Source organism: Elaeis guineensis, chromosome 7 (assembly GCF_000442705.2).
Source record: "Elaeis guineensis isolate ETL-2024a chromosome 7, EG11, whole genome shotgun sequence".
In the NCBI taxonomy this organism is placed as follows: Eukaryota; Viridiplantae; Streptophyta; class Magnoliopsida; order Arecales; family Arecaceae; genus Elaeis; species Elaeis guineensis.
The window spans coordinates 84,509,844-84,521,661 of NC_025999.2; the positions used below are offsets into that span (position 1 = coordinate 84,509,844).

The window sequence follows — 11,818 nt, forward strand, 5'->3', positions numbered from 1 at the left end:
ACGGGCGAGGAAGGAAAAACGGCCGCGCACGCCGTCGGCCTCTCTCTCAGAATCTTCCGGAGGCTCCACCCCTGGGGTCTCCCAGCATCGACGAGCGGACGACTACGAGCGCCGGTTCGAGGAAATCGACCGCTGACTCGCTCAGTTGCAGATGGACGGCCAGAAGTCTTCAAACGACGTCGACTTCCAAACCGCCCAACCTCTCTCCCGACTCATCCTCGACGAACCGATCCCCAGTCGGTTCAAGATGCCGCATGCAGAGTCTTACGACGGCTCCACCGACCCAATCGACCATCTGGAAAGCTACAAAGCTCTCATGACGATTCAAGGGGCAACCGACGCTCTCCTTTGCATCGGCTTCCCCGCCACACTCCGCAAGGCTGCCAGGGTCTGGTACTCCGGCCTCCGATCGGGAAGTATCCACTCCTTCGGACAGCTCGAGCACTCGTTCGTGGCCCATTTCAGCACCAGCCGAAAGCCGCCGAGAACGTCGGACAGCCTTTTCTCCCTCAAGCAGGGGGAAAACGAGACGCTCCGACACTTCGTGGCGCGATTCAATGCGGCCACGCTCGAGGTCCGGGACCTCAACGAAGACATGGCAATCTCAGCCATGAAGCGGGGGCTGAGGGCATCCCGATTCACCTACTCCCTGGACAAAACCCTCCCCCGAACATACGCCGAACTGCTGGAGCGCGCATATAAGTATATGCGCGCGGATGAAGGGGCATCCGACCGACGTTTGGCCGAACCCAGAGGCCCGAAGGAGAAGCGGAGGAAAGGTCGGGAACCCGCCGAACCAAGCAGGCTCCCGACAGATAGTCGGGTCTCGCCACCCCGACGAATCCAAAAGTCACCCTGACGATGGAGTCCGAGACTGACGCATCGCAGGTATGAGTCCTACACCCCTCTCCCCGCTCCTCGTGCGCAGATCCTGATAGAGATCGAAGGAGCGGAGAATCTACGACGGCCTCGACCTCTGAAGGCAAAAGGCTCCGACCAACATGGCCGATCGTCGATCGCCGAATCAACGGCTCGATCATCGATCGCCGAAACCGACGGCCTCGCCTCTGAAGGCAAAAGGCTCCGACCAACATGGCCGATCGTCGATCGCCGAATCAACGGCTCGATCATCGATCGCTGAAACCGACGGCCTCGGCCTCTGAAGGCAAAAGGCTCCGACCAACATGGCCGATCGTCGATCGCCGAATCAACGGCTCGATCATCGATCGACGAAACCGACAGCCTCAGCCTCTGAAGGCAAAAGGTCCCGACCAACATGACTCGATCATCGATCGTCGAACCGACGGCCTCGGCCTCTGAAGGCAAAGGGCTTCGACTAATGCGGCTGGCTAACTTGCCGACTTAGCTTCGACCAAGAAAGGCAAAACGCCAAGACGACCGCAGTCGTATTCGCGACATACCGATCTGGTCACGACCGATCGAAGGATATTCGGCTTGCCACCGTTTATCATACATCCCGACGCATACGTCCGGCCAAGGGCTGGACAATGGATATTCGATTTGTCATCGTTATCCTATCCGAATACGTTGGATGCTACTCGACTATCAGATTCTGTGGAATGATCGTGTCGACGAGCAACGTTCGGAGGTTGGCCGACCTCCGATCCGACGTGCATGCTCGACCTACAGTCGGGACGACCGATATTGGATCGTTCGTTGATGTGATCGCCAGAGTCGGGGCAGGAAAAGATGGAACACCACTCCTTTCATCCGAAGCCGTCGCCCACGTGTTCACGCGAGCCAACACGACATCGGGCTCAGGAGTGGAGGGGGGCAACTGTTGGGGAATACCCACCGACCGACTTATGGTCGAAGGGGCCGACCCCGACGGACGACTGGCCGACCCCGACGGCCGACCCTGACGGCCGACCCCGACTGGCCGACCCTGACGGCCGACCCCGACTGGCCGACCCCGACGGCCGACCCTGACTGGCCGACCGACCGACTGCCCGACCCCGACGGACGACTGGCCGACTCCGACTGGCCGACCCCGACGGACGACCCCGACGGACGACTCCGACCGACCGACTGGCCGACTCCGGCCAGGAAGTCTGATGGCCGACCCCGACTGGCCGACCGACCGACTGGCCGACTCCGACCGACCGACTGGCCGACTCCGGCCAGGAAGTCTGATGGCCGACTCTCGCAACATGATGCTCGCCGACCAATAGAGGGGCCCGACACCACTCAGCTGGCTACCGACTTTGGGTCGGTCGGCTCCTCCAACCACCGTACAGCCGCCAGACGTTGTCAGCTCTGACACGGACATGCGGCGCAGTTACCTAGGGGCATTGTCCCACCGAGAGCGTGGTCAACCCTGGTGATTAGATGGCCACACGGCGACATGACGTTTTCACGGCGACTCTGACAGTCTACAGTGAGTTGACAGTTCCTCATTTGTCCGCGCCATTAATGACGGCGCCATACCGTGCTCCACTATATAAACCGGGGAAGGCAACAGTGCAAGGGATCGATCCGCCCGTCCCCCCCACATACGCAGGCTCGCTCCTCCCCCTCACTCTCTCTTTCTCAGAGCTCTCTGTCTGCATTTCACTGTTGCCCAGTCACCTCTCTGACTTGACCGTCGGAGGGTCCCCGTGGAGCCGCCTCCGGTTAGTGCGGACTTCCTTTTGCAGGTGCGCGCTCCCCGGCGATCGGACGACGAGGCGATTGGCCGCAACAATAACAAATTTATTTTCCTATGTATAGCACGAATTTCTTTTTACACTAACCTCAATCATCAATATTAGAAGAGTGAAACAACGGAAAAAATGCATTGAAATATAAAAGAGTTGGAGTATATAGTTTATATTAACTTCTTGTGAGCTAATGATTCAAAATCAACCATAAACTATCTAAATTTAAGATCTAAATCGTTAAATATGATCTCGATATAAAAATAATTAAAAATAAAATTTATATATTTTGATGATTCTCTAGTTCAATCAATAAATAAATATTTTTAATAGCATAATATTATACTTTATTATAAGATCTGATCATCAAAAGTGACTTTGACTATACCTCTATTTTAAGATGTGCATCATTAAATGGATTTTCTATTACATACTCTGTCACATAATTTATTATAACTATGTAATTAATTTTATTCTATAGTAGATATTACTAAAATATATAAATTTTAATTTTATATAATTTTAGTGTAAATTATGCTCAATAATCAGGATCATCGGTCTATTATTAATTCTATATAAAATTATTTAATATTCAAAAAAATCAAAAAGCCAACACCAACAGCCTCCGCATCATCCTATATCGAAGTTACAAACTGTCTGCAAAATATTTTATTTTCTGATTGCTTGGATTATATTTATACCAGAAAGATGTGATCATCCAAATGTATTAAAAAAAAAAAACTTATAATCTGTATTACCTCGCAAATAAGCTCGCCTTGAAACCACCAGCTGGGTGCCCGCTCAGAGGCTTTGACCAAAAACAATGGATCGGTGTTACCCAAAAAAAAAAAAAAAAAAAGAAAACAATGGATCGGGTGATAAACCCGTCCCGAAATCCCCCCAACCCCACGAGAAAACAAGAATCCGTGGGCTGAGGTGGAGGAAGGTCAGCATGTAACGCCATGTGCTGCTGCCGTTGCTCTCCTTCCCTTTCACGCGGTTTTGTACCGTCCGTGGGAGTCGGTCCGGTCCAAACTCTAAAGCGCGTCTCTCCTTCCCAGATTATTCCTCGCCCTCTTCCATTCATTGCACCCACGTGGCAGCCACCCATGGGCTTCCACTCCCATTTTAAAATGCTGTCCACCTCACAACGGCGTATGCTATCCTCTCTCTCTCTCTCTCTGAGATTTTATTAACTTGTACGATTTGCTCTGCTTGTCCGTATAAATACAAATTTAGCTCCCGGAAGTGATATATCCAATTTATTACATTTTATTTGTGAGTTTTGTAACCAAAAATATGTATTTTAGAATTTTTATCATGATCTCCTGAAATAATCGTGTTGTTAAGTGGCTGTGAACCTGTGACTGTATGTTTGCTGTTTTTTAAATTATTTATTTGTTAGATGAATAAAAGAAATTTCCAAAACTTGGGTATCATTTTTGATTTCATATCATGAGGTGGAATTATATTGTGCAAATAAAATCAATATAGTATGTTTCAAGAATATTACTCATGTACAGTTAATGTCTTGATCTATCTTTTTTTAAAAAAACATTGATATTGCTATCATCCCGTGCACAAACTTATGATTTATGAAGATAAACTGGGGTATCCTAATAAAATTAAAACCTATATCTAAATATGTGAAAGAAAACAAATACAAAATATGGATGCACTAGTATCTTATTTATGTTCATTTCACTTTTAGTACTATGTAACTGAATTGAATGGAGTTTTCTACAATAACCTCGTATTCTCTCTCTCAACAATCTCAATGTATACACTGCTCATCTCTCCTTTTCTTTTCTTTTTTTTTTTTTTGAGAAAAAAATATTGCTCTACAGCCAACACCTCATCGTAGAAAGAACTTGAATCCAAATCATTGAATATCATAGGTCAATAGCTTTATCAACTAAACTAATTGGTACCCTACGCACTCTTCTCCTAAGCTGATTTATAAGGAGAGTTCATGCAAGCCACGAAAAGTGTTAACATCGAATACTACTAGTTGGATATGAAGCGACCTAAATTGCTTTCTTGAATCAATTTTACTATATTCTCATCATGCTTTATTGAATGCACTGCCCGAACTTTAGGATCCATGTCATATCTGTATGTTTGAATGTTTGATGTAAGTTAGGTTTGCTCAAGGTTAGGTTGAGGCCATGTCCATATCCATCCAAGTTCACTTGCATCCTAAATTGATGAAATCACCTAAGGTGCATAATGTGGGTAATTTTACACTGAAGCCAGCTAGCATGGTCACGAGGCAAAGAGCACGGTGGTCGTTGTGGATGTGGCTGCAATGGCCACTGTGACTTTGCTCCAGTGTGCCAATAAGGTTAGGTTACATATTTGTTATTATACAATCTGGACTTTGTGGTTCTAACATTCTAAAAACTTATGATATTGTAAACATAGGCTTCATTGACCGGACATGAAGGTCACATTCATGTCTGCAATAATGCTGATGAGTGACGAGGGATGATCAAATAAACACGAAAAATAGAAAAAGAGACAAGAGAAAGTATGTTGTCACATCTATACCAGATGTTTTGTCACGTAGGAAGCTTCCGAGTGGGCGAGATTTTTGCCCTCACTCGTGGTCTCCCTTGACCAAATCAAAACCACCATCAAAGGCTACGGTACCGATAAAAATATGGTTGGAAGAACCCTTTGTTTTTTTTTTCCTTTGTTTTTTGGTAAAAGAAGAACCCCTTTGTTTTGAAAACAATGGCTAGTATGATGACACATGCAAATTAAAGAATCTTGATAAATATTTTGGCATGATGTGACGAGACAACAAGATAATAAATTAGTTTTAATTTTTTTAAAAAAATTGATTTCAAACGAGAGACTTTCTACATCAGAATTTCGGGTCCGGCTTTACATTCCCCCTCTTTTTTTCATGCGCATTACATAAATTATTTGCTTGTTAATGTATCTAGAAATTTTTTTTTTAAAGTAATAATTATTCATCAATCATTATTTTGTTCCAATGACTTTTACGTAGCAAGACAGCAAGGACTGTTTAATCTTTTTGCTATTTGCACGATAGAAGATTATGTTTATATCAAGATTTTTATTTATATACATATATTATTTGTGACACAATATTATAACTGAAGAGAAGTCATTTTGTGAATATTGTTTTGGTGCTATTATTTTTTTTTGATAGAAATTGGTGCTATTATTTACTGTATAGCTAGCTTGAGCTATCCCTCCTCGGCTTGCTAAATTTAGGTGCATGTGCGCACATGTCAGGCATGTGCAGGGATAATAAAAGAGTAAATCACTTGTACACCCACAATTTGGAAATTTTTCAGTTCAAACAAATGAAATGTAAGGTATAATTATTTTTATCAATTCACTTGCTTATGAAATTCGTATGGCTTAGCTAAATATCTCTATTAGAGTGTGCACGAAATTAATATGATAGATTTTTTTTTTTTGACATTGATGATGCCAAAATGGAGCCATCTTGATAGATCTGACATCATTACTGTTGTGGATGAATTGAAAGTATGATTGTGCCAATTTAGATTTAGTGGCGTGGTTATGCCCACTAGATCATTATCACATGATTAAGATGGCCATAACCATAAAACCATGTAGATAATCATTAAAGGATATTTAATCATGAATGTAGCCATTGCTGTGAAATTACTGCATATTCTACTCATCTCAATAGTGGTTATTGAACTCTCTATAAATAGAGTAAAGGATCCTCAAGTAACTCATTCAATAAACTCTATGTTTTCTCAATTTTTTTTTTTTCACTGTCCTCTAAATTTCAGCTCACTTGAGCATTGAAGGATTTTTATTGAAAAAATTTCAGCAAATAAATTTTATTTTAGGTTCAATCACATTTGTGCTCACACAGCACATCAGATGATTACCAACCTCATCATTATCTTTGCCATACAGATCTTAACCTGACTTTGGAGTTCAGGAATAATAGAAACTAAAATAATTTAGTCCAATTATCATAATTGTGACGAACAACTTCAGTCTTTGTAATGTTTACACACAAAACTAACAATATCCAATTGAAGAAAGTAGAAGGGAGTTGAGGAGACCCTGATATAGGTGGCAGAGAGCTACTCACATTGATGGTTAAAAAATAGACTAGCTGTATCATTCGCAGCCTCTCATTCTCTAACTGTCATATAATACAATCCATTTCTTATATATCTGTTAATCAAGCCATAAGTTCTATATAAATGTAACAATTAATTAGATAAATCAAGACTAGATTTAATCAAGATTTTAAATTCTATTATTGAACTAGGTACCATTTTTTCATAGCAATAGTACGATACTAACAGCACAGGCCGAAAATAACAGCTTTAAAAAAATTGTTGGTACATCGATGCACAAAATTTCAATATGCTGATTTCTATATCGTGTTGGTTTTCTTCTCATAAAAAATATACGTTTCTGCCAGATGTACTTAAGCTCGAGCTCAGAAGACGAGAACCGATTTGTTAGATTAAAACCCTACACAACCATAATTACCCAAAGAAGAGAAAAAAGGGAACGCCCACGGGGAGTTAAGACTCAGAATGGGGTGTTAGCAATATTAGTAATTTAGTATGGCACCTTGATCCAAGATGTCAATACTAGTCTATTGAACCAGTAACTCTTTCCTTGCAAGGAAAAATATGCATTTGGGCCCACCATCTCTTTAGAGACGGAAGAACTCCATTGTGCAACTAAGGCTAGTCTTTTTTAAAACATAAAATAAAATAAAATAAAAAAGGGCGCAGCCTTTGTGGTCCTATAAATTCAATAAATATCCTTTGTTCTACGATAACTTTAGCGCCAGTACTTGCACTATTGCGTGCCTATATCAGTATCTCATACATTTCCCCCCCCAAAAAAAAAAAAAAATCCAATATGTATTTAAAAAATTCAATATTCTTTAAAATATTAGAAACAGTCTCATATATAATAGCATGCTGGCATGTGAGATTGGTAGTTCCTTAATTTATTGCTTCTTTTTTTGACCTAACATTTCCTATCTGATTAGTGATTGGAGCATAGAAAGGATGATTTTTCTCAGAAAAGTATGGATTATTATTTCTTGATACATAGGACCTAGTATGTTTTTTTTTTTTTTTGGTAGTAAATATAGTACCTAGTATTAAAACAAAAAAAAGACATGTCAAACATAAGTTTTTATGATTCCGACAATATAGCTAAAGAGATTTCTAAGAAACAGATAATAGTTGGATTTAATATCAAGCAACTTATTTTCGAGTGCTGATCCAGTCTAAATAATTAGAAGTTGTCAATAATCTAAAATTTAATTATATATTCTTATTTTTTTTAAAAAAATAATTGAGAAAATCTCTGAGCTGTTGCTAGTCACTATAATTTTATGGTCGACAGAAAATAGCAGATTACATTGAATGGTCATATTTTGTCTAGCATGGCTTTGCTTAATTAAATCTGAAACTTGAATCCCTGCAGCTTACGTTTTGTTAATAAGCCACATATTTTGTTTTGCCCCTTCTATTCAACCGTTGAAGTAATGTGGTTCAGCAAACTCAGCTGTGTGATCCATAGTCTGGCTTGCAATAGCTGCGAGTGTGATGGAGTGTGCAACATGTGCCCTTCTAGATGTGGGGTAATTAAAGACGTAGCATTGGAATATCAAATTATAGCAAGTTGCATGTCTTGCATGCGCAATATTATGGCAGCACCATGACACTATTACTCAATTCACAAGCCAACCTGGACCAAATAGAGTGCAAATATAAAAGAAGATGACCGAATAATGAGTGGAATAATAACAAAAAGTTCAAACTACAAAAAAAAAAAAGGTTAGCTTTGCTTAGATTGGCCAAGCATATTGCACTAATAATCTTAAGAACTTTTCCCATGCTATCAATACAATAAGCAACTTGTCTTAATAAAATTGGTTTAAAATCTCTTCAGAAGTGATGAAGAATAAATCAAACAATGAAATAGTGCATCATATTTCCAAATGGAGCCTTGGGTCTTAAATCTCTCCTCCTTTATCAATCTAATTCATAATATAATGTGACCACTGATGATCTACATCTTTTTATTCTCAGGTGGCTGCAACATACCATCCAAAAACGGCCAAGGAGGAGATAAGGTTTCGTTTTCTTTCTTCCCTTTTTTTTTTTTTTTTTTTGCCCCTATGTCATCCAAGTTGTAGAGCTATACTTTTTGGCATTTGCACAACCATCATACCTAATATCAGCTATCCACACGCATCGCCATCCCATGATCCCAACCCATAGCGTGTGGCAACTAGATTGAGCCATGACACGAGAATCCACTTACCCCCACGGTCCTTTCCGCCAAAAAAATCTCATTAAAACTAACTTCCAACCAAAACCTGCCACGTAGTTTCTCCTTCTTAGCTTATCCAGTGTTCAGAGAGAGACCACCATCGCACGACCCCCGCTTCCATGGCCGAGCCGGAGCCAAAGCGACAAAAACCTCATCACAATCCAAGGCAGTAATGCCCAAAAGTGATAAACCCAATCATCACGGGACACGCGTCCAGAACCGACACCCGCCGGTGTCGTTGTGGACACGTGCCCGCGAGCAAGTAGTGTACGTGGCAGGCCGCAATTGGTGGACTTGGGATAGGTGTGGGCCTATATAAACCGTCCCCCCAGGCGTATTCTCCCCAGAGAGCGAGCTGCGTACCGAAACATTAGACACCCATTTCAGAGCTTAAAAAGTGAGGTTTTTGATCCAGTTTCTTTTTCTTCTTTTTCTCCCCTCTGTAAAATCCTTCTCAGGATCGCTTTCTGTGATCGTCTGCCTTCTTTGGAAGAAAAAAGACTGCTTTTTGAGACCTTTGTGGGATTTCTGACGCCCAGAAAAGGTGTTCTCTTCTTTGTCTAGAGAAGCGGAGGTTTCAGAACAGAGATCCAGACTCAGTTTCTTTTCTTCCTTTCTTTTTCTCTTTTTTTTTTTTAAATTATTCTTTAGCTTTTCTTTTCTTAGATTTGCCAAGACCAAGAGGGTTTGTTTTTCTATACCCTCCGATTGGTTCTCTGTTCCTTTTTGATTGATGTTACTTTGATCAAAAGAGGCCATCTTTTTAGCACCACCTCCCTCTCTGAAGACCCTTTTACCTGCTCTTTGGTTTGGTTCCTCTCCTTGTTCTTCTTTAGTTAAAGCTTGGCTTTTGCTTCGAAGGCAAGGCATGGCTACGGCTATAGATATGTTTAATAGCTCATCGGACCCTCTAAGGGAGGAGCTCATGCTGGCACTCGAGCCTTTTATCGGACGTGTTCCCACCTTCCCTTCTTTTATTCCCTCCTCAAATACCACCACCACAGAGTCCCTCTCCTCTTCCCTTTCCCCTCCTCCTTTCTCTTGGTCCTACTCCTCCCCGTTCTCATCCTCTTCTTCCTCCTATTCCTACCAGAATCCCACCATGGATTGCTATTCCCAGAGCTTCGCCCTGCCGGGCCACCTCAGCCCTGTCCAAATCCAGCAGATCCAAGCCCAACTGCTGCTCCACCAGCAGCAGCAGGCCATGGCAGCGTCCGCGCCGCAGCAAAGGAGCCTCCTTGGCGTGAGGCCCCAGCTGATGAAGCGCAGCGGCTCGCCGCCCCCTCCGCCGAAGCCCAGCAAGCTCTACCGCGGGGTTCGGCAGCGCCACTGGGGGAAGTGGGTCGCCGAGATCCGGCTACCCAGGAACCGGACCCGCCTCTGGCTCGGTACCTTCGACACCGCCGAGGAGGCCGCGCTGGCCTACGACCGTGCCGCCTACAAGCTCCGGGGCGATGCTGCGAGGCTCAATTTCCCTCCAAGCCGGCACGGCGGCGCTCACTCGACTTCTCTCCTCTCTGTGGATGCCAAGCTCCAAGCCATTTGCCAGAGCTTGCCCACTTCGAAGAGAGAAGGGGATGGCTCGCCCGAGTCGGTGATCCCGGAGGGGGTTGTCGCGAAGGGTGAATTGGATTGCTCCGTCTCGGAGGACAATAAGTCGGAGAGCTCTTCATCGCTGGAAGGTGACGAATCCTCGTCGGCGGTCTCCGAGATGCAGTACTTGGATTTCACGGAGGCGCCATGGGATGAATCTGAGAGCTTTATGCTGCGCAAGTATCCGTCCTGGGAGATCGATTGGGATTCGATTCTCTCCTCCGGTCAATAGTCTGTAATCGTTGGTTGTTTCTGGTTTGGGGATTGGTGTCTCCAGGGGATGTTGCAAGTGGGATTTTAGACATTTGCACTGCCTCTGTTGAGACTCTTGGTGTTTTGGTTGGGTATGTTCATTAGGTTGGTAGGATTTCCCTAGGGATTTAGGGGTTGAGTCAGTGGATGTGTATATTTATTTAGTCGGTCCAGATTTCCTGTTTTGCTGGTTTTTTCTAGGCATTACCAGGAACAATTTGTTATTGTTGTCTTTGTGAATGCCTTGGTAGCTTTGTAATTATTGAGGCTTTGTGATTGTGAATATATCTTATCAGTATTTTGGTGCACATATTTAGATGTGATGAATTATCAAGGCCAAGAATTTCTAAAAAAGCTTCAGTAGGTCTGATGATTTGTCTTCTTTTTTTTTTTTTTTTTGGTTTTAGTGGTTTGTGATCTAATGATTTATCTCAAGGGGAGAAACTAGCATTTCAGTATCTTGTGACAAATTATGATGGAAGATTGTAGTCATCGAGATCCTTGGGTGGCATGTACATATTCTGGTCATCTTAAATCTGTACTTCCAACAATTATTCAGTTCTCCGATTGAATGATTTTAGAATTAGAAGTGCAGGTATGTGCTAATCGAAATAAGATGATGATGAGCCAATTGTTTTTAGGCTAGGAGGGGTTTATTTAATGGACTCATATAATCTGAATGGAATTCGTGAGATTTGAGCAAAGCAGAAGGAAAGACTAATGATGAACCAGAACATGAGCTGGGAGGAAGGGGACCAAAAACGGTGGAAGAAGGTTCCTCGAAAGTCTCCTTTGCACATTATTCTAAAAGGACCAAACAAGAAAGGAATTTAAAACAGACGTTTAAACTGTCATTATAGGCATTGTTGGCTAACATTATGGTTCATGTAATGTAGTTATCGCCTATTTATCTAAAAACAGAACATATTCAGTTCTTCATATTCAAACTTTTGTCTACATATGCAATCGAAGTCTAGAAACGGCCC

At 42.8% G+C, this 11,818-nt stretch overlaps 1 protein-coding gene across 1 annotated transcript; it reads left to right on the forward strand.

The window, feature by feature from the left end:
* The first annotated feature begins 9,321 nt into the window (after window positions 1–9,321).
* Window positions 9,322–11,142, forward strand: LOC105048614 (ethylene-responsive transcription factor ERF060). The gene has a single exon (XM_010927970.3). The coding sequence runs from the start codon at window positions 9,856–9,858 to the stop codon at window positions 10,810–10,812; it is 957 nt and encodes a 318-aa protein (XP_010926272.1). The 5' UTR covers window positions 9,322–9,855; the 3' UTR covers window positions 10,813–11,142.
* The last annotated feature ends 676 nt before the right edge of the window (window positions 11,143–11,818 follow it).